At 39.0% G+C, this 21897-nt stretch overlaps 2 protein-coding genes across 2 annotated transcripts; both read left to right on the top strand.

Annotated features, from left to right (window-relative positions):
- The first annotated feature begins 16591 nt into the window (after positions 1 to 16591).
- LOC121052264 (probable LRR receptor-like serine/threonine-protein kinase At3g47570) lies at positions 16592 to 17572 on the top strand. Its single transcript, XM_040516949.1, has one exon. It carries the CDS (start codon positions 16592 to 16594, stop codon positions 17570 to 17572), a length of 981 nt encoding a protein of 326 aa, XP_040372883.1.
- A 65-nt stretch (positions 17573 to 17637) lies between these two features.
- LOC112194098 (probable LRR receptor-like serine/threonine-protein kinase At3g47570) lies at positions 17638 to 21773 on the top strand. The gene is given in 3 exon segments (XM_040516948.1): positions 17638 to 17981; positions 20823 to 21516; positions 21519 to 21773. Coding segments are annotated over 3 exon segments (1275 nt in total). The 5' UTR covers positions 17638 to 17655.
- Positions 21774 to 21897: the final 124 nt, after the last annotated feature.

The following is a 21897-nucleotide window of genomic DNA, read 5'->3' as shown; positions in this document are numbered from 1 at the left end:
AATATTTTGGTTCGGTGCAAAGCCCTACCCGAATGACTGTTTATCGGGTCGGTGTCGAGCTTGATATTTTCCTGGACCGAAAGACCGATCATAACCGATTTCCCCTCCATCTCAGCCTCTCGAAACTCTCCTCCCAATCCAGCTCCTCCTCCTCCTTTTCCATACTCAAATATGCAGCTTACCAATCACCAAACCATAGCCAACACTTCAACCGATTCACATCGGAGAACAAGTTCCAGTCACTGCAACAATAGTCTGCAGCACCATCCTTGGAACAACATACCGCTCCATTTCCCAAACCTCACTTGCCTAACCCTGTGATCCTCCCCATCAAATCAGAATTGACAGAAGCACTATGGGTCAAAACAACCCACCTATCTCACTGACTCACCCCAGTCACCAAAATCAATCAAAATGACGTAGCACACACCATCACTCAGCGAGAAAGAGAGAACTGCATAATGGATTAATGGGGATTAGGGAGGAAGAAAAAAGGGAAAAAAAAAAAAAAAGAAGAAGAAGAAGATGGCTAGAAAAGAGAGAGAGCAGAAAGTAAGTCCCTCTGATGAGCGATTCTTAGATTCAATCCTCTCTAGCCTTGCATTAATATCCTTCACATGCCTTGCAAATTGAATAAACCCAATGAGCAACTAGCATCATATAACTTCCGGAAGACATAATCAATCATTAACAATATTTGAAGTACTATGAAAAGATAACGACAAAATAGTGAGAAAGGGTTCTGGAGTTTTAAGTTTTGTTTTGTTTCATTTCTCCCGGCTAGGACGAAATAAATATAAAGTTTGTACAAGTTATACTGAGAGCGTCTCGTGCTCCAGTGGTTGCGAGCGAGGCTTTCATATAGGAGGTCGGGGGTTCAAACCTCGCCTCTCACCCAATTTTGTGTGTATTTTGCATAAAGCTGGGAAACTGGATTTGGGCCCGAAAAGCCCGAAGACAGAACCGGCCAGTTTGAGGTCGGTTTCTGTCAGTTTCCATTTTGAAAAAGCCTGAACCAACCCAGCCCAATTGTTTCGGGTTCAGTCTCGGTCTCACCAAATGTTGGATCCGACCAGACCCGAGCCCAGGCCTACCATGTGCCACTTTAATTTGGATATGAAATCTCCATTTGAGTTATTGTTTCATAAGATACCTGCAATTGAGCATATTAGAGTTTTTGGTTGTCTTTGCTACCCATTACTGAAATCTTACAATGATAACAAATTGCAAACGAAGACTACTCCTTGTGTGTTTATTGGATATGCATTGGGATATAAAGGCTTCATATGTTATAACCCTGTAACCAGCAAGTGTATAATTTCCATAAATGTTATCTTTGATGAAGATCAGTTCTACATAAGCGTACTTCCTCTCAGACTTCTCCGTCTTCAATGGTGCCTTCAGTTTCAGCTTCGTGTTCTTTGCCTTGTCACACACAGTCCACAGTGCCTTACCTTGTCCAAGAACCACAAGAGCCTGTAGCGACAACTACTGCATCTATGTCCACACTAAGCATATCTTTATCATCTCAGTTTGAGAATATGAATACACATTGTGCAGATATTTCATCTCAGGTTATTCATATCATCCCTGATAATCTAAATCCTATCTTAGATACATCAAATCATAATCTACATATTGATGATGTTTCCAATACTACTCATATATCATCTGGGACTGTGTACATAGATGAACCCTATATTCCTATCTCAGATATTGTGATTGATATTAATCCACCGAGTCCAGCTTCTTTTGATAGAATGAGATCTTTTATTCCATCTTCAAACTTGACTGTGAATGACCATCCCATGATCACCAGAAGCAAGCATGGAATTTACAAGAAAAAGGTATTCTTTGTAGCTGCATCTTCAAAACCAGCTTCTTCTAATATTGAACTAGTTTCCTACAAGCAAGGTATGAAGGTTCCTGAGTGGAAAATGGCTATGCAAGAAGAGTATGATGCTCTCCTGCATCAACATACTTGGATTTTGGTACCTCTTCCACCACAGAAGAATCTAGTAAGTTGCAAATGGGTTTTCAAGTTGAAGAAAAATGCAGATGGATCTATTGCCAGACACAAGGCCCAGTTGGTTGCCCGGGGCTTTAGTCAATAAGAGGGTGTTGACTATGATGAAACATTCAGTCCAGTAGTTCGACATCCTACAGTGAGACTTTTTCTTGCTCTTACTGCTCAGTTTAACTAGAAATTGCATCAGTTAGACGTTAAAAATGCATTTCTGTATGGAGTAATAAAAGAAGAGGTTTATATGTCCCAACTTCCTGGTTTTGAAGATTCGTCATGTCCCACTCATGTGTGCAAACTCATTAAGTCTCTCTATGGTTTTAACAGGCACCAAGGGCCTGGAATGAAAGGTTTACCACTTTTCTTCCCTCTTTACAGTTTAGAAGTTCTCATTCTGACCCATCTTTGTTTATAAGATCGGAGAAAGGTACAATGGTTTATTTGCTGCTTTATGTTGACGATATAATCATAACTGGTAATAATGAAGATGAGATTCAATATGTTAAGCACTCTAAAACAAGAGTTTGAAATGAAGGATTTGGGGCCTCTGCATTATTTTGTTGGGTTGCAGATTCAATATATGTCATCTGGTGGTATCGTTATCTCACAGTCTAAGTATGCAAAGGAAATTATTGAGAAGGCAGGAATGCATGGTAGCAAGTCTTGCTCCACACCCTGCTTACCTTATGCAAAATTGCTTCGAGATGAAGGTCCTCCATATTCTGATATTACACACTACAGAAGCATTGTTGGTTGTTTACAATATTTGACCTTTACAAGACCATATTTGGCTTATAGTGTAAATACAGTGTGTCAGTTTATGCAAGCTTCAACTGAGGCTCATTATGCTGCTGTGAAAAGGATTCTGAGGTATCACATTCGCACCACCAACTTTGGTCTTACTTATCGGTCTGCCTCTCTTGAGTTGCGGGCTTTTTCAGATGCCGATTGGGCAGGGGACCCAAATGATAGGAGGTCAACCACCGGATTTGTGTTTATTTTGGTAATTGTCCAATTTCATGGTATTCTAAGAAGCAACATTTCGTTTCTCGGTCCTCAACTAAGGCCGAGTATCGCGCCATGGCTGATACAGCCTCTGAGATCTTTTGGCTTCGGCATTTACTGCAAGATATCAACATTCAGCTTCCTAATGTTCTCATTCTTCACTGTGATAATGTTTCTGCTCTCGCCTTGGCCTCCAATCCAGTCCATAAGTCCAAATGCAAGCATGTGGAAGTGGATGTGCATTTTACCAAAGGAAAGGTACTACAAGGAGATTTAACATTACAGTTTGTGCCTTCCCTTGATCAATTTGCTGATATATTTACCAAGGGGCTTAGTACTGCTCAGTTTTCATACCTGTGCTGCAACCTAGTGCTTGGGACTCCCAGCACTAGTTTGAGGGGGGATGTAGAGACTATAGTACAAAATCAAGCAAATCAAGTTGTACAGGTCAATGAAGGTCAAAGAAGTTCTCAGACCTGTGAAAGTCAAATATTACTGCAAGACCAATTTACTTCAGGTGAAAGTGAAGGATCAGATTGTAATTGATGCAAAGAATAACCAATTAACAGCTGGAAGGAAGATTCGAGCACCGTGTTTGTTACAAGTTTGTTCATTAGTTGTTAGAGTTGTTGTGATAATACACAGATTCATGACACTTGTCATTGATCTGATGATCAGTTTGGAGTTAGTTAAGGCATAATCACTATAAGTAGTAGAATAAGTACGATTAGTCTTTTTAGTGTGTTCGAGCTCATTGTAAACATTCGGAGAAATATACCAGTAGCTTTTCTTTGCTTTCATCTTTACCTTTCTTCTTCGTCTTCTACCTTTCTTCATTTCCATCAAAACTTCAGCAAAAAGAACTATTGCTGGGATGAGGATGATGAGTTTGATGATGAAGAGGAAAAAGGGAAGATCGGGAAGCTTTTGAAGGAATTTATGTATGCATCTGGGAACCCAACCGTCTCTGATGTAATTGGGTTTCCAAAGGGGGTGAAGTTCAGAGGGCAATTGAAAGAGATAAAAAAACACAGGGAGGGAATTAGATTATTTAAAGGCAAGTTGGCTTGAAGATCATTATGCAAAGAAGAAAAGGAGTGACTCAAACAACCAACATGACTTCATTGATGGCGATTCAGGATAGTTCCATGTTCACAATTCCGTGCTTTTTGATAGAAGTGCACTGGGTATTATCAATATTGGCTATTTACAATCCCCTAATGCATAAAGAGAGGACTGTTGGTGAATATTTTGAGCGAGGGCAACCACTGATTTTTGTGGAAAAACAAGGAAGAGGTAGAGGCTGCAGTAGATCCACAATTGAGACGAGCTGAAGTTGAAAAGAAAAGAGAGAGATAAAAAAAAGATGACACAGATGTTGAAGATAAGGGAAAATTAATCTAATTGCATTAAATCTGAACCTTAATCCAATGCAGAATCGACATTACCTTATAATTGCAAAAGCAAATTATCAAACCAAACCAAGCAGCAAACGCTAAGAGCATCTCCAACACTGATAGCTATATTCATAGTTAAAACTAGTTAAAACTGGAATATCTGACTAGTTAAATATTGAGTTATGCTCCAGTAGAATATCTAAATCCCAAGTTAAATTTAACTTTTTAACTAAATCTCTTTCCTCTCAAGCTAAATATAGCTAGGTCTTCTAGATAAAGTTAAATTTAACTTTTGTTTGGCTATTCTGCTAGAGATCAAACTTAGCCTAAAATTAGTTAAATTTCAATTTTTTTTTAAATAAGTATTCTGTTGGAGATGCCTTAAATATCAAACGCAACAAACCACCAAAGCAAAATGTCAAACTAAAGTCTCCACTAAAACAGCCACTGATTTGTGTAGAAAAACAAGGAAGAGGTAGCGGCAGTAGATCTCTAATTTAGACAAGCTGAAGTAGGAAAAAAAATACAAAAAAAAAAACCAAAAAACAAGATGAAACAGATGTTGAAGATGAGGGAAACTGATTGAATAGAGCAGTGACACAAAGCATTAGTTAAAAAAAACTAGGGAATAGAACAAAGAAAACTACTCCACTCTTAGAATGATAACCACTATCATTAAATCAAGCCTTAAGGTAAACTGAACCTTAATCCAATGCGGGGTCTGACATTAAATTAATCCAATTGCACTAAATCTGAACCTTAATCGGTTAATTCAATGCGGAATCGACATTACCTAATAATTACTTGCAAAAGCAAATTATCTAGCCAAACAAAGCATCAAAAGATGAATATGAAACAAAACAACCCACCAAAATCAAAATGTCAAACTTAAGTCTCTATAAATCCTCAAATTAAAGTAGCAAAACAAAAATTCTTAAACCAAAGCAAGGTACCAAAAAGCAAAAAAAAAAAAAAAAAAATCATATTACAAAATGTCTGGGGTAAATGTCTAAATAGATAAGAATCCAATGATTCATCAGGCTGCAGTCCTCGAACGCTCCTTCAGCGCGGAGATCCTAGAAAGAATAATAATAAAGCAATCAGTAAATAAGGTTTAGGCAGTCAGTAAGTTAATTAAGCATGACATAATGAGCTGAATTACCATGAACCAAGTCATCAAAATTGATTCGATGGCCAAACTTCACTCCATATGTCCTTCTATCGTGTCAATTATTGCGTTGCTGCCTGTAAAAGTTTGAGATACCAATTAGAGGAAAAAGGGTCTTAAATAGCCCGGTGGTGGACGAGCAAAATGCCCTAAACCGTCGACGCGCGTCCACCACTGGAGGGTCTTCATTTTGCTCGTCCACCTCCGGTGTTGGACAAGCAAAATGCCCAGATGTTCCAGACAGAAGCCTAAAAGTACGAGTTAACTATTTTTTTTTGTAATCGAGAAAAGAAAAAGAAAAAATAATAATAATAAATAAATAAAAATTTGCCTTAGATCTACGGATGCTTTCATGATTCCCCAAATCCGATTGGCTCCTTTGGCTAGAAATTGAAATAGTGCCTTCAATAAGGAGGTTTGAACAAGAGAGGAAATTGGAACGATAACAAATCATCAAAAACAAGAAGCGGAATTGGAACAACAACGAAGAGATAGAAGATCAGTTCTGAGTTGAGATGTTGGAATGTATGTGTCTCTATGCATATTGTATCTTCCTCTTTTGTACATATATAATTTTTGTACAATTCTAGCTCATTTGTGAACCAATCTATATGTACATTCCAGCGCATCAAATGATGTCAAGTACATATTGGTTCCAACACGCCATCCTTGAACACATGTTCAAAAACAGCGCATTTGTACATATTTTGTACAACGTACGTCTTGTTGAAATGATCTTCACGGTTGGGATGTTCTGGGTTCTAATTGAACAGGAAGGAAATAATCCCAAGAATAAGTTTTTTATCAATTAGATGAATCATGTTTGTTGTTTGATTAAAAAACTCGTTGATGTTCCAATCCGCTTCTTTTTATTGTCAAACCATTCAAAAACATAACCAACCGCATGATGACAGGAAAAGGAAAATAAAATTGATGCAATTAGGAAACCAAATTAAGTTACATGGAGAAGAAAAATGGAGTATAAAAGTTACTTGGAACCAAAGAATTTAGTCATTTCTTCACATAACCTAAGACGATGCAAAGAAAACACCTGGAAATAAATATCTATGGAAAATTATGCAATAAACAATCAATTTTTTTTTCCTTGAAGGACACTAACAATAGTCATGCATCAATCAAGTAATATCATCAATTTACATAAGATACATACTATAAATGGATAATTCAGAAGGGATCGGACCAATAAATAAACCTCACCACTCGTATATAAGGAAGAAGGTTTTGTAAACACCAGAATCAAAATTTCACTGCAGTTGCCATAAACAAACATACATGCACACACAAAGTAGAAAGAAATTAGATGGGGAAGAATATTAACTGAAATAAGATAAACAAACAAACTTAAAAACTGAGTAATCAACTTTCTAAATTGATCAAGTATAGTGCGTCTCTTGGAGATTTTTTTTTGTAGAAAATGATTAGGAGAAGAAACGATTTACTACCTATAGCTTTTGGTTTTTTATAGCAACAAATGAAAACGGCTACAGTTTGCGGTAGAGAAGAAAACAAAGAGGAGAACGTCTTCTACACAATTTAGAAAAGTGGGGGGGATAATAACTATAAATCAGTTTTTGAAGGAAACTGAAACTGTCTTATCCTTCCAGATTACTCAAACATACTATATTACTCAAACTGTCTATATTATTTAGTTGAAGAACTCAAACATACTTGCATCTTAAGCAAATAAACTACTAGAATGCAATATATAATACGCAATACTAAACTCTAAACAATAGAAATCAAAAATTAAGATTTACCTAACAATATATCATAACGAAAGGCGCGAGCATTGAAATTGAGATTTGGACCTAAAAATATATATTCAATCAAGCATTTTATGTTAGTCATCCATGAATATAAGAAGTATTACATTAATCAAATTTCAAATCAGTAAATACCCAAGAGTGAACAAAACCCAAGAATGATTTAAATCACAACAAAACTTGGTGACAACAATCCAAACAGTAAGGAATAAGAGCATTGATAATGTGGTACTCGAAATCCAAGATCGCAAAAGAATCCAATTCACCACAAGCATGGAGATAATAGATTAGCAGAGTTTGGAGACCCATTTCATCAAACACATCAGGATTTTCATATGCATTAAACCAAAAACAAAGTACAAAGCCATAAAGAGAAGAAAAGCCCTAAACCCAGACTGCACAGAGCATGAGATCATACCATCAACTGGCTCAGGCTCGTCCGGGTCTTCAATAGCCTCCTCCGGGTCTTCAATAGGCTCCGGGTCTTAAATAGCCTCCTCCAGTTCAACAACAGACCCCTCTGGTCAAAAAGAGGCACGTCCACCACTGGAGGGTCTTCATTTTGCTCGTCCACCTCCGGTGGTGGACTAGCAAAATGCCCAGATGGTCCAGACATAAGCCTAAAAGTACGGGTTAACTATTTTTTTTTTTGTAATCGAGAAAAGAAAACGAAAAAATAATAATAAATTTAAAAAAAAAAATTTGCCTTAGATCTACGGATGCTTTCATGATTCCCCAAATCCAATTGGCTCCTTTGGCTAGAAATTGAAATAGGGCCTTCAATAAGGGGATTTGAACAAGAGAGGAAATTGGAACGATAACAAATCATCAAAAACAAGAAGCGGAATTGGAACAACAACGAAGAGATAGAAGATCAGTTTTGAGTTGAGATGTTGGAATGTATGTGTCTCTATGCGTATTGTATCTTCCTCTTTTGTACATATATAATTTTTGTACAATTCTAGCGCATTTGTGAACCAATCTATATGTACATTCCAGTGCATCAAAAGATGTCAAGTACATATTAGTTCCAACAGGCCATCCTTGTTCAAAAACAGCGCATTTGTACATATTTTGTACGACATACGTATTGTTGAAATGATCTTCACAGTTGGGATGTTCTGGGTTCTGATTGAACAGGAAGGAAATAATCCCAAGAATAAGTTTTTTATCAATTAGATGAATCATGTTTGTTGTTTGATTAAAAAACTCGTTGTTGTTCCAACCCGCTTCTTTTTATTGTCAAACCATTCTAAAACATAACCAACCGCATGATGACAGGAAAAGGAAAATAAAATTGATGCAATTGGAAAACCAAATTAGGTTAGATGGAGAAGAAAAATGGAGTATAAAAGTTACTCGGAACCAAAGAATTTAGTCATCTCTTCACGTAACCTAAGAAGATGCAAAGAAAACACCTGGAAATAAATATCTATGAACAATCATGCAATAAACAATCAATTTTTTTCCTTGAAGTACACTAACAATAGTCATCAATCAAGTAATATCATCAATTTACATAAGATACATACTATAAATGGATAATTCGGAAGGGATCAGACCAATAAATAAACTTCACCGCTCGCATCTAAGGAAGAAGGTTTTGTAAACACCATAATCAAAATTTCACTGCAGTTGCCACAAACAAACATACATGCACACACAAAGTAGAAAGAAATTAGATGGGGAAGAATATTAACTGATCAGATATACAAACAAACTTAAAAAATAGAGTAATGAACTTTCTAAATTGATCAAGTATAGTGCGTCTCTTGGAGATTTTCTATAGAAAAGGATTAGGAGAAGAAACGGTTTACTACCTATAGCTTTTGGTTTTTTATAGCAACAAATGAAAACGACTACAGTTTGCGGTAGAGAAGAAAACGAAGAGGAGAACGTCTTCTACACAATTTAGAAAAGGTGGGGGAATAATAACTATAAATCAGTTTTTGAAGGAAACTGAAACAGTCTTGTCCTCCCAGATTACTCTTTTACCCTTTGTTTATTTATATCTAATTTTGTAGACTTATATAGAGTGAGGGGCAATTGCAAGGATTATGATAAATTTAACCTTAAGCCTTATTGGCTTAATTAATACTGATTTTCTGTAGAAAATGTTCAATAAACTGATCTAGGACAAAATATGTATAAAACATTTGTGAACTAGCTCCATGGCCTTGATGCATCTTCACTTGATCGGTGTCATTTCAATCAGAACCCAGAACATCCCAAAACAATTATATGGTCATTTCGAGGACCTGACTGACCACCACCACCACCTGACTTTGTCCTCCTCCGCCGCTTATTTATGGTCATTATAAACAGGCCTTGATTGCAGTTCAAAATCATTTGTTCAATATTTAGTACAAATCAAAGCACCATGATTTGTACTGGATGTCTCATTTTCTACTAGATTTGTACTAGTTTATTGAACCAATCTATAATTGGCTTGAACAGCAACTTCAACAAATATGTACATTCCAGCGCATTTGTGAACCAATCTATATGTACAAGGAAGCACCGATCAAGTGAAGATGCATCAAGGCCATGGAGCTGGTTCACAAATGTGGACTTGTCACCACCGCAAACCAAGTCAAAATTGCTGCAATATTAGTTTCAATTCAGTATGCATACAATAAATGCAACTCACCTATCATCCTCATAAATGAAAAATTACAGAAAATGAAGGAGCATGTAATTTACTGATCAGTGCCCAGTACTCATCTTTAGTTACACTAAAATTCTTATATCAACTCCATAACTAAGTGATTTTTTTTTTCAACCTCCAGGGCCAAACCAAACCTCTTTAGAAAACAACGTCTAGCGAATATGGAAATTGGGAAGACCCAAGTAATCTTATTGCAGGAATCAAAAATAAAAGGTGGTGCATTGCCCACCAAACTAGACCATTTGAAGAACAACCAAAATTGGCAAATGTGTCTGCAACTTGGTTAGCTTCTCTGAAAACATGCGAGGAACGAAATTCCATTTGAGCTATTTGATGCAAACAATTACACCATGCAACTTGAAGACGGCAAGGCACCAAATCAGGAGAGTGAAGAAAACTAAGAACAAGAGATGAATCTGTTGACGTGAGTAGTGCTGGAGGCCAACAATGATGGCAGACAATGGTGGCGGACAAGTTGGTGGCTGGCCGAACAAGTTAGGGGCTAGGCTAATCCACTATTAGGAATATTTTTTGTAATAGGACTTTATGTATCTTATGTATATATATACTCCATTCTTGGAGAAGAAATATATGAGAAAATTCCCAACCTTCTCCTTCTTTCTGACTTGGTATCAAAGCAGAGATCCAATTTGGACTCTGTTTGTTCCGCGGCGTTTTTTTTCTTTGCTTTTCGGGTTCTTTTGCTCCAGTTCTCTGCATCTTCTGTCCAAAATCTGTAGCAATTCGGCCATCAATCTGTTCCGTTGGTTCCTTTGAGTTTTTTTGGGTTCTTTTGATTGGTACAGAGAGAAACACAAGCAGAGCTATTTCTTAGCAGCCCAGAATTTCTCCGCCACTGCCGCCGCGGCCGCTCTGCTCCGTCAAATCTTTTCTTTGGTTCTTAGGTCCTTCCTCTTTCTTCGAGGTTGCTTTCCCCCGACAATCACAGTATAATTTTGTAGAAGTCTTGGCCCAATTCATCAACAGCTGTGGGAGTATCTCGGCTCAATCCCTTTGTCAGCTGCCGCTTCGCCAGCCACCACACCAACAGCAGCAGGTCGGTCACGTCTCTTAGCCACAACGCTTGTTGACGAATGCACTCGACACACGACCCGCCGACCCAGATCTGTTCCGCCGTGTTTTTTTGTCTTTCGGGTTCTTTTCGTTAATACAGTCACTGTTCTTTTCGGGTTCTTTGTTTTCGGTTCTTTGGGTTCCTTTGGTTACCTTCATTCAAGCACACTACCATTACCGTTCCGGCAGCAGCAGCTTCGTCCAAAATCTGCAGCAGTCTAGCCCAGTCTAAACTACAGCAGCAGCAACCTCACGATCCGACATCCAGCAGCAGCAGCTCCACCCAATTTTGATTAATCAACACCTTTTCTCTGTTCCTTGCTCCATTCCATTAATTACGGTCAATCCAGCCAATACCTTGCTGGCAACCTTTTTTTTGTTTGAGGAGCTGCCAACTATATCTATATATTAATCATACTATTTGATTCCCCCACCAACCGCATTTCATTAATCCTTCCACATTTCCTCTCCACACTTCCCAATTTCTTTTATTAAGTTTCAAACACCACCCACAAACCCGTACACAACCAACTTTCACTTTCCACCCACTTTTTTTTTATTCTATTAAACTTTCTAACACCCATCGATTAAACAAAAGCTCACCCTTCATCCTCACTTTTTCTATAAAAAAAAAAATAAAAATAAAAAATAAAAAAAAATTCAGTATTTAATTTCAATAATTCCGGTTGGAGAGGAGGGAACAATATTGGAGGGAGTTGAAGTCAGAAAGGCCAAACAGCAGTCCACCAGATGACAGAACCTGCTTTCTACTGTGTCGGAGGACAAGATCTCTCTGAGGGTAATGTTTCCTTGACTAAGGAAACTCGAGGTAAAATTGGTTTTGCTTTACATGTTTCTGACTTTACTGGTAGTGATACATGGATAATTGATTCTGGTGCGTCTGATCATATGACCTACGACAAATCTTTCTTTGTGTCTATGTCATCTCCTTCTATATCTCGTGTCTCTAATGCAAATGGTGCGTCTTTTCCAGTCTTAGGTATTGGGTCTATTCAGGTTACACCATCCATGGTTTTACATGATGTCCTTTATGTGCCCTCGTTGTCTCATCATCTTTTATCTGTATCTCAATTAAACTCGCAGAATAAGTGCTCAGTAACTTTTTATCCAATGTATGTTGTTTTTCAAAATCTGTGCAATCGGGTGATCATTGGTAAGGGAGATCTGAGAGGGAGACTGTTTCACTTAGATTGCATGTACGCAGGACAAACACAAGCACCAGAACAGCCTTTGGCATTGACATTGAGTTCTGATCGGCTGAGTGAGGTATGGTTGTGGCACAGACGTTTGGGTCATCCATCCTTTAGAGTTATGAAGAAGTCCATGCCTTCGTTATTTTTGGGAATAAGTGATTCTAGTTTGCATTGTGAAACTTGTGCTTTGGCTAAAAGTCATAGATCTAGCTATCCTTCGAGCTTTCATTCTAGTACTATGCCTTTTGAGTTAATTCATTCAGACGTGTGGGGTCCTTCTAAACATTCTACCCTTTCTGGAATGCGATATTTTGTGTTATTCATCGATGACTTTACCCGATTATCCTGGGTTGTTTTACTTAAATCCAAAGATTCTGTTTTCTCTGCCTTTAAAGCATTTCATAGTCTTGTTCGTACTCAATATGATGCTCATGTTAAGGTTTTTCGTTCTGATAATGGGGGTGAGTTTGTTAATCATTCTTTTCATGAATATTTCCAACACCACGGCATAATCCATCAAACTTCCTGTCCACAGACACCTGAGCAAAATGGGGTGTCTGAACGGAAAAATCGTCACCTTCTGGATATGGCTTGGTCTCTGTTACTTAGTGCTAACATGCCTAAATACCTTTGGGGAGAGGCCGTTTTGTGTGCTTCTCATCTTATCAATCGCCTTCCCTCTGCCCCTCTTCAAGGTCGTGTCCCACTTGAGGTCTTGTCTAACTATGTTTCTATCCCATCATCTAATACCCTTCCTGCTCGTGTCTTTGGTTGTGTTGCCTATGTTCACCTGTATAAGAATCAAAGGTCAAAATTAGATGCTAGAGCCCTTAAGTGTGTGTTTGTTGGGTATGGCTCTCATCAGAAAGGTTACAAATGTTATCATCCACAATCCCAAAAGTTTTATGTCACCATGGATGTTTCTTTCAGAGAAGATGCCTGTTATTTCTTGCCTCATGTGACTCCTCGTCAGGGGGAGAGGTCTTATTATTATGAAGATTTGTTCAATGGGCAAGATGAGAGTCTGGAATCTGAGTTCTCAAGGTTAGAGTGTTTAGGAACGGAGCTGGAAAAGGAGGGTAGAAGCTCTACCGACCCATCATCAGAGTTAGAAACGGAAAATAGGGAAAATATGGATCTGGTTGGAGAAGAAGCTTTGGGCAATGTGTTACCGACTGGTCAACCGGATCAGTCTGACCAGTCGGCCGGAGAGATAGTTTCAGACCCTGTTTCTGATAATGTTCTGCAGTCTTCTGATGGTGTTTTAAACAATTCTTCCGTCTCTCCCTCTCCTTCAGCGGTCTCACCTGCTCAATCATCACCCGAAGTATGTCCTAATCTTTCCTTGTCTAATAGTTCTTCTGTGTCAGGTAGTGTTCCTACCAAAATCTTGCCCAGTCGTTCAACCCATGGTCAGCCTCCGAAACACTATGAACCTACTCTAAGTGCTAAGGCTAAATACCCTGTTGCTAAATATGTGTCGACCCATAGGTTATCTAAACCGTATGCAGCATTTGTGAATCAATTATCTTCTGTGTCTCTTCCTAGTAAAGTGCAGGATGCCATGAAGGATGAGAAGTGGATGAAAGCAATGACAGTCGAGATGGATGCACTTGAGAAGAATTGTACGTGGGAGTTGGTGTCATTACCACCAGGGAAGAAGACAGTTGGTTGTCGGTGGGTGTATACAGTGAAACATAATTCGGATGGTTCAGTGGATCGGTACAAGGCAAGATTAGTGGCTAAAGGTTATACTCAGAAGTATGGAGTGGATTATGATGAGACATTTGCACCAGTGGCCAAAATTAACACAATTCGGGTACTTCTCTCGTTAGCTGCTAATCTTGATTGGCCTTTGCAACAGTTTGATGTTAAGAATGCATTCTTGCATGGTGATCTGCATGAAGAGGTTTATATGGATTTGCCTCCTGGATATGGTACTTCCACTGGAGAGCAGATGGTGTGCAAATTGAAGAAGTCGCTTTATGGCTTGAAGCAGTCTCCCAGAGCTTGGTTTGGCCGGTTCACCAAGTTCATGAAGAAAATTGGGTACCGACAGAGCAATTCAGATCATACCTTGTTTCTTAAACATCGGTGTGGTAAAGTGACTGCCTTGATTATTTATGTTGATGACATGGTTGTGACAGGTGATGACATTGAAGAAATTCAAAGGTTACAAGGTCAGTTGTCCTCTGAATTTGAGATGAAAGATTTGGGTAATTTGAAATATTTCTTGGGAATTGAAGTTGCTCGTGGCAAGGATTGTATTGTGTTGAGTCAGAGAAAGTATGTCCTAGACTTGCTGGCAGAAACAGGTATGCTTGATTGTAAACCAGTTGCTACTCCTATCGAGCAGAACCATCAATTAGCAGAGTATTTAGATCAAGTACCCACAAATAAAGGGAGATACCAGAGGTTAGTTGGCCGGTTGATTTATTTATCCCACACGAGACCAGATTTAGCTTATGCAATTAGTGTGGTGAGTCAGTTTATGCATAATCCCAGTGAAGCCCATATGGATGCTGTATTTCGTATCTTGCAGTATTTAAAGTCTGCTCCAGGGAAGGGATTAATCTTTTCAAAATACAGTCACTTGGATGTTTCCGGATACACAGATGCAGACTGGGCAGGTAATATTACAGATCGCATGTCTACTTCGGGCTACTTCACATTTGTGGGTGGTAACTTGGTTACTTGGAAGAGCAAGAAACAAAAGGTGGTGGCTCGCTCTAGTGCTGAAGCAGAGTATAGAGGAATGGCCCGAGGACTTTGTGAGATGTTGTGGTTGAGAAATTTATTGAATGATTTGGGGTTCAGACAGAAAAAGGCTATGTCGCTTTATTGTGATAACAAAGCTGCAATTGAAATTGCTCACAATCCTGTTCAGCACGATCGCACGAAACATGTGGAGGTAGATCGACACTTCATTAAAGAAAAGCTGGATGGACAGATCATTTTGTTTCCCTTCGTTCCTACTGAAGAACAGTTGGCAGATATTCTTACAAAGGCTCTCTCGACTAAAGCTTTTTATGACTCACTTGACAAGTTGGGCATTCGTGATCTGTATGCACCAACTTGAGGGGGAGTGTTGACGTGAGTAGTGCTGGAGGCCAACAATGATGGCAGACAATGGTGGCGGACAAGTTGGTGGCTGGCCGAACAAGTTAGGGGCTAATCCACTATTAGGAATATTTTTTGTAATAGGACTTTATGTATCTTATGTATATATATACTCCATTCTTGGAGAAGAAATATATGAGAAAATTCCCAACCTTCTCCTTCTTTCTGACTGAATCAGCCTCTAACCAGATATGCTTCCAATCTCTAATCCAAGCTAAATCAATTACTTTGATAACTGCCATGACCTCTGCATCCATCGAACTTGGTGATTTCAGAAGTCAGAACATTTCACCATCTCAATTTGCCAAAAGTCTTTAGCGCATTCATGTTGTAGGGGACCTTGCTTATATATCCTTCTTAGGCTTCCAATATATATATCAACTACAAGTCTTATCTCCATAATGAAGACCTAAATATTGTTAATGTCATTATAAACCTATTAATTAGTAGTTACGTACTATGTCATTATAAAGGTGGTTCTGCAATTGACATTGCTTCTTTGTATGCTATCCAAGTGTAGCCTTATTGAGGATTTGGGTGTGCATTTCATAGAGCAACCTTCTCCACAAGTTATCAACCTCCTTCTGGATATTTGTGTATCTCATATGAGATATATATGAGATATGTAGTTTTTCAAACTTTTCGGCCCTTTGGATCCCCATCCATCTAAAAAAAAAAAGTTTACTTCTTTGTATGCTTTCATTTACAGAAAAAACCTTGAATTGTTCATTTGCTCCTTGTATGACTCCTGCATCTAGAACATGATGGGACATTCACTAGCACATTGTAGGTGGATTTTGCTTAAATTCCTTCCTGGGATCATTGTTTTATGTATGAGCACAAGTCTAGAATCTGCAACACTACCAAGTTCTGGAATTGAATTGGATCGCTTGGCACTACTAGACTTTAGGAAAGAATCACTGAAGATCCTCTCCATATCATCAGCTCGTGGACTAATTCCATTGATTTATGCAGTTGGGCAGGCTTCACATGCAACAACTTCACCAAAAGTGTCGTGAGTTTGACTCTGGAAGATAGAAAATTGGCGGGTTCCATAACACCTTCTATAGGAAATCTTCTTATCTTACTGGAATCAACCTCATAAAAAAACAATTTTCATGGTGAAATTCCTCAAGAAATGGGTCGTCTTCTACGCCTGCAACTGCTTCATCTGTCTCTCAATTCCTTCAGTGGGAAATTTCCATCTAATATATCTCACTGCACACAACTAAGAGTGCTCAATGTTATTTCCAATGAGCTTACTGGGTCGATCCCTGATCAACTTGGTTCATTATTGAAGTTAACTCATCTATGGCTTCAGGGTAACCATCTTACTGGAAAAATCCCAGAGTGGATAGGAAACTTTTCATCTTTGTACAGTATAGCTCTTGGCGACAACAATTTACAGGGAAGGATACCCAATCAGCTCGGGCGCCTAACAAGCCTGGGAAACTTCCTAGTTTGGAGCAATAATTTGTCTGGTATGGTCCCTTCTTCAATTTATATTATCATACACATTTTCAGTGTTACTGACAACCAGCTGCGTGGAGAGCTGCCGCAAAACGTTGGCATTACTCTTCCTAATTTGGAGGTATTTGCCGGCGATGTCAACAAATTCACAGGAACTGTTCCAGCATCATTGTCAAATGCTTCTAGACTTCGGCTTCTTGATTTTGCTGAAGACAATTCACTAGGAAGTGGGAAAGATGGTGACCTTACTTCTCTCAATTTCCTTGCTAATTGTACTAATCTTGAGGTGTTGAGTTTTAGCCGTAATCATCTTGGAGGAGAATTGCCAGATTCCATAGCTAACCTATCAACCAAACTGAGGATATTTACAATAGGAGGAAATCTGATATATGGACCCCTCCCTACTGGCATTGGAAATCTGGTAAACTTGACAACTCTTGGAATAGAACAAAACCACATTGGTGTTAGTCTCCCTGATGTGATCGGGAAGCTTTACAAGTTAGAGGGACTGTATCTGAATCTGAACATATTTTCAGGGCCAATCCCATCCTCCTTAGGTAACTTGACTTCAGTGACAAGGCTCTTCATGAAGGGGAATAGGTTTGAGGGAAGCATACCTCCTAGTCTTGGAAACTGCCAAAATCTTTGATACTCAACCTTTCTAGTAACAAGTTAGATGGCACCATACGTAAAGAGGTACTAGGACTTTTATCCCTCTCAATTTCTTTGAGCATGTCTCAAAATTCTTTGAGTGTTTCCCTACCGGATGAAGTGGGCACTTTAGTAAATCCTGCTGAGCTAGATGTATCAGGAAACAAGTTATCAGGTGAGATCCCCATTACGTACCTTGGCAGCTGTACTAGCTTAGTTAGCCTGCATTTGGAAGGTAATGAATTCAAAGGACATATTCCTCAATCTCTAGAAAAGTTAAGAGGCTTGGATCAGATGGATATTTCTCGGAATAACTTACCTGGACAGATTCCAGAATTTTTAGGCAAGCTTGGAGCTCTTAGGTATTTCAATCTTTCTCAAAATGATTTTGAAGGTGAATTGCTGACAGGACCCCCCCGGATTTCACCCTGAAATTCGAAGAGGCCCTGCGGGGCCCACCTTAGAAGAAATTCTACCAAAAATTTGGCGGAACTCCCTCTAAAAGTGGACAACCCAAAACCTGTAGAAAAACATTTACACTTCTAAATCATTCATCCTTATTCTCCTGGAGCCACCCTGCTCCCTATATCACAACATCTCCAATTTCACAAACAATTCTGATACTTAAGAATATTAATCTCAAGATTTATCAGAGCAATCTATTTCTTAGGCGTACAAGAAGGTAGAATACAAGATAAACGACCAATACTTTTATACTGCGGAAGCTATGACAGCTATGCCTCAACCCCAAGTACGCTCGACCTCAAGCTAAACTGGCCTGCAAACTGGGCATTTAAAACCGAAAGACCCAGGGAAAAACATTTAAAATCTGTTAGAGTGAGTGGACGAAAAATAAGTACTTTCAAATGTATAAGTAAAACTTAATGCTTTCCCAAATTATTCTCTAAAATCTCGCATGCAGTAACAATCTTGAAAACACTCTTAATCATCCTCTTTACTGAAATCCCAATCACGTAACAAGAACATCTTGAAATCTCTTAAAATCTCATCCTCAATCCTTATAAAAACATCCTTTTCATGAGGCTCGTTTGATGACTAGAAAGGACTGCTGTCTAGTCATCTCATGCCATCTAGGAGGGACTATCACCCAGATGACGCATCGGAAGGGACTGCCAACCGGAATAGGAGGCGGTGGATAGAAGGGACTGCCAACTAGCCACATGTAGTAGACGGGACTGCCGACTAACCACAGGTAGTAGACGGGACTGCCGACTAACTACCTCATGTCATCTGGAAGGGACTGCCAACCAGGTGACGCATCGGATGGGACTGTCAACCGGGCTGTAGTCTGGAAGGGACTGCCAACCAGACTATTACCTAGAAGGGACTGCCAACTAGGTAAGATACGCATGCGCCAAAACTAGCCTCCTTAATAAACTGAATAGCCTCCTCAAGAAACTGAAAATAACCTCTTTCAATTACTTGCTTTCGAAAAGAAACTCGGTATTACTTCAATAAATCAATAATAATTCACCGAAAGCATAACTCAGGATTAACTCACTAAATCAAACCTCAATATCTCAATAAATCCTCGAAAGCATCCTCGAAAACATAAAATCAAATACTCTGTAAATCAATAAATGATTTTGGAAAGAAAACTCAATCTAACTTCAAGACTGATAAGTACGGAGCTTAAAGCTCAATAAATCTCGATAATTCAATCATGCTCAAAAATTCGATGAAACATTCGTACTCGTGAATCCTCATAAAAACCGATATTCGAAATCCATAATTCTGATAATATTTGCTGAATCAGTCACTTCCCGAAAATCATTCCTCAACTCAATAACTCATGAATGACTATCTCAAAAATCTATTAAAAGCCCTTGGGAAGGAATTTCAATACTAATCTCGTAATTCATAAATAAATCTCGATAAATCAACGCTCAAATATTCAAAACATAATTAAATCTCAATTGGAAGAAAATAATAATACTGCATGCGGAATTAATTTAAAAACAAATGTCCACTCACAGTACTATTTAGGCGATCACGCATACGACTTCCTTCATCGAGCAATAGCTCGGAATATCGCCCTGTACACAATTATAATTCGTGAATAACAATCCGGAGTTATACAATTCCAATGTCCTATTCTCATAAATCAACATTTTCATTTCTTCTCCAATTAATCCAAACTTCACCATTAACCCCAATTCCACGATTTACATAATCCACAATGAAAACGAGGGAAATCCGACGGCTGGATTTCCCACAATTCAATCACAAAACTCCCAACTTCCGAAAATCACAACCAATTCTAAATTCCTCCAAAATTCACCAAACTTCACATACAAGCTCTACAACATTTCTACAATTTAATGGGCTAAAGAATGAAATTAAAACAATGTCCTACACGCCTCCACGGGCCACCAACAGTGGCAGCGCGTGGGCCCCACGCGCCGGCGGCAACCACCTCCGATGGCCACCAAAATTTGGCAGCACCATCTACTCAACAAACCCAACCTCTTTCTCAACTACAAAAAGTTCCAATTTTACCTAGAAGAGCTCCAATTAGGCCAGTGAAATTTTTCCAGAAAACTCCAAGAACCCTAGAAATTGAAATTGTTAATTCGACCTCTACACTGCAAATTGAAATGAAAGACCTTAGGGGAAATGATCTATGTCAAAAACCGAACCTTCGACGCCAATTTGGTGGCCGGAGACGGCCGGAATCGCCGGAAATCGACTGAAATCCCGATTTTCTACAGTAACCTTCACAGCTCCAAATCGAGCTCTTCCAGCCAAATCGCTGCAAAACACCACCACAGACGTGACAAGGGTGAAGAGGCGAGCCAGCTGATGCCCGGATTCCATCTTGGGGTGGCCGAAGGAGGAAGAAATCAGAGGAGGAAGAATCGGGGCGAAGAGGAAGAAAAGGTCGGGGGAGAGGAGAGAGAAAAGACCGGTAGGTTTCCAAAAATGGAAACTTACCACAGTAACTTGGCTATTTATAGAAACTTACCATATGAACAGTAACTTTAGTATTTCGCTTATTTTCGCATACGAACTCCGATTTTTACGTACCACATATGCACGCGCTCGGTTTAACGTCCTCTACAACTTTCATGAAGAAAATTTTCTCAAATTTTGATCCGAACAAAAAGTCAACTTTTAGGGCCCCCTAAAATGTCAAAACGGAGCCAAAAATTAAATGTAATTGTCGTTTACCCATCGAAAGACTCGTAAACTGGTAACTTTACGTTCGGGACGTTACAATTGCCTAAAGAAGGAATCTTTCTGAACGTAAGTGGAGTCTCAGTTCTTGGAAATGATAAGCTCTGTGGTGGCATCCCAGAATTACTTCTACCTCCATGTTCCAGCAGAAAGCCTCATTCATCTCGAGGACTACTTGCCCCAAAAGTAATAATCCCTTTAACTAGTGCAATTGCATTAATAATTGCTCTTTCCTGCTTGGTTGCTGCACGTTCAATGATGAAAAAGCCGAGAGATGGACCTTTGACTTCATCTTCTCATAATGATTCATATCCAAGTATCTCTTACTTGGAACTTGTTCAATCAGCTAATGGGTTTTCTGTGGACAATCTGATTGGTTCGGGAAGTTTTGGTTCTGTATACAAAGGATTACTGAGTAGTAATGGAATGGTAGTTGCTGTTAAGGTGTCAAACCTTCAACAACACGGAGCTTCAAAGAGTTTCATTGATGAATGCAGAGCTCTAAAAAGTATAAGGCACCGCAATCTTCTGAAGATCATAACTACCTGCTCAAGCACCGACAATCAGGGTAACGACTTCAAAAGTATAGTTTTCAATTTCATGGAAAATGGAAGTCTAGATCCTTGGCTGCATGCTAGAGAAGACGACGGATCTCAAAGTAAGAGATTGAGCCTTATCGAAAGGCTCAATATTGCCATTGATGTTGCTTGCGCATTAGATTATCTACATGACCATTGTGAAACATCCATTGTGAAACATCCATTGTTCATTGTGATCTAAAGCCAAGCAACGTCCTTCTCGATGAGGATATGGTAGCCCATGTTGGTGCCTTTTCATCATCCCTTGACATTCCTAGTTCCATTGCTGCGGAGGTTATGGTAGTGATCAAGGCAATCAAGCTTGCATGGGTTCGAGATTGGAAGCATATTTGGCTGGAAGTTGACTCGTCCCTCATTCTAAATTTTCTCCACTCTCCCCAGATGGTACCTTGGCAATTATAGGTGGCATGGAAGAATTGTGTGCATCACATTTCGATGATGCAATTTTGTTGCTCACATATATTTCATGAAGGTAACCAGGTGGCTGATGCATTGGCCAATTTTGGCGCTTCTGGTACGGGCTTTA

Source organism: Rosa chinensis, chromosome 3 (genome assembly GCF_002994745.2).
Source record: "Rosa chinensis cultivar Old Blush chromosome 3, RchiOBHm-V2, whole genome shotgun sequence".
NCBI classification, from domain to species: Eukaryota; Viridiplantae; Streptophyta; class Magnoliopsida; order Rosales; family Rosaceae; genus Rosa; species Rosa chinensis.
Note: the sequence above shows the minus strand (reverse complement) of the source record. Positions and strands in the feature narration are given on the sequence as shown.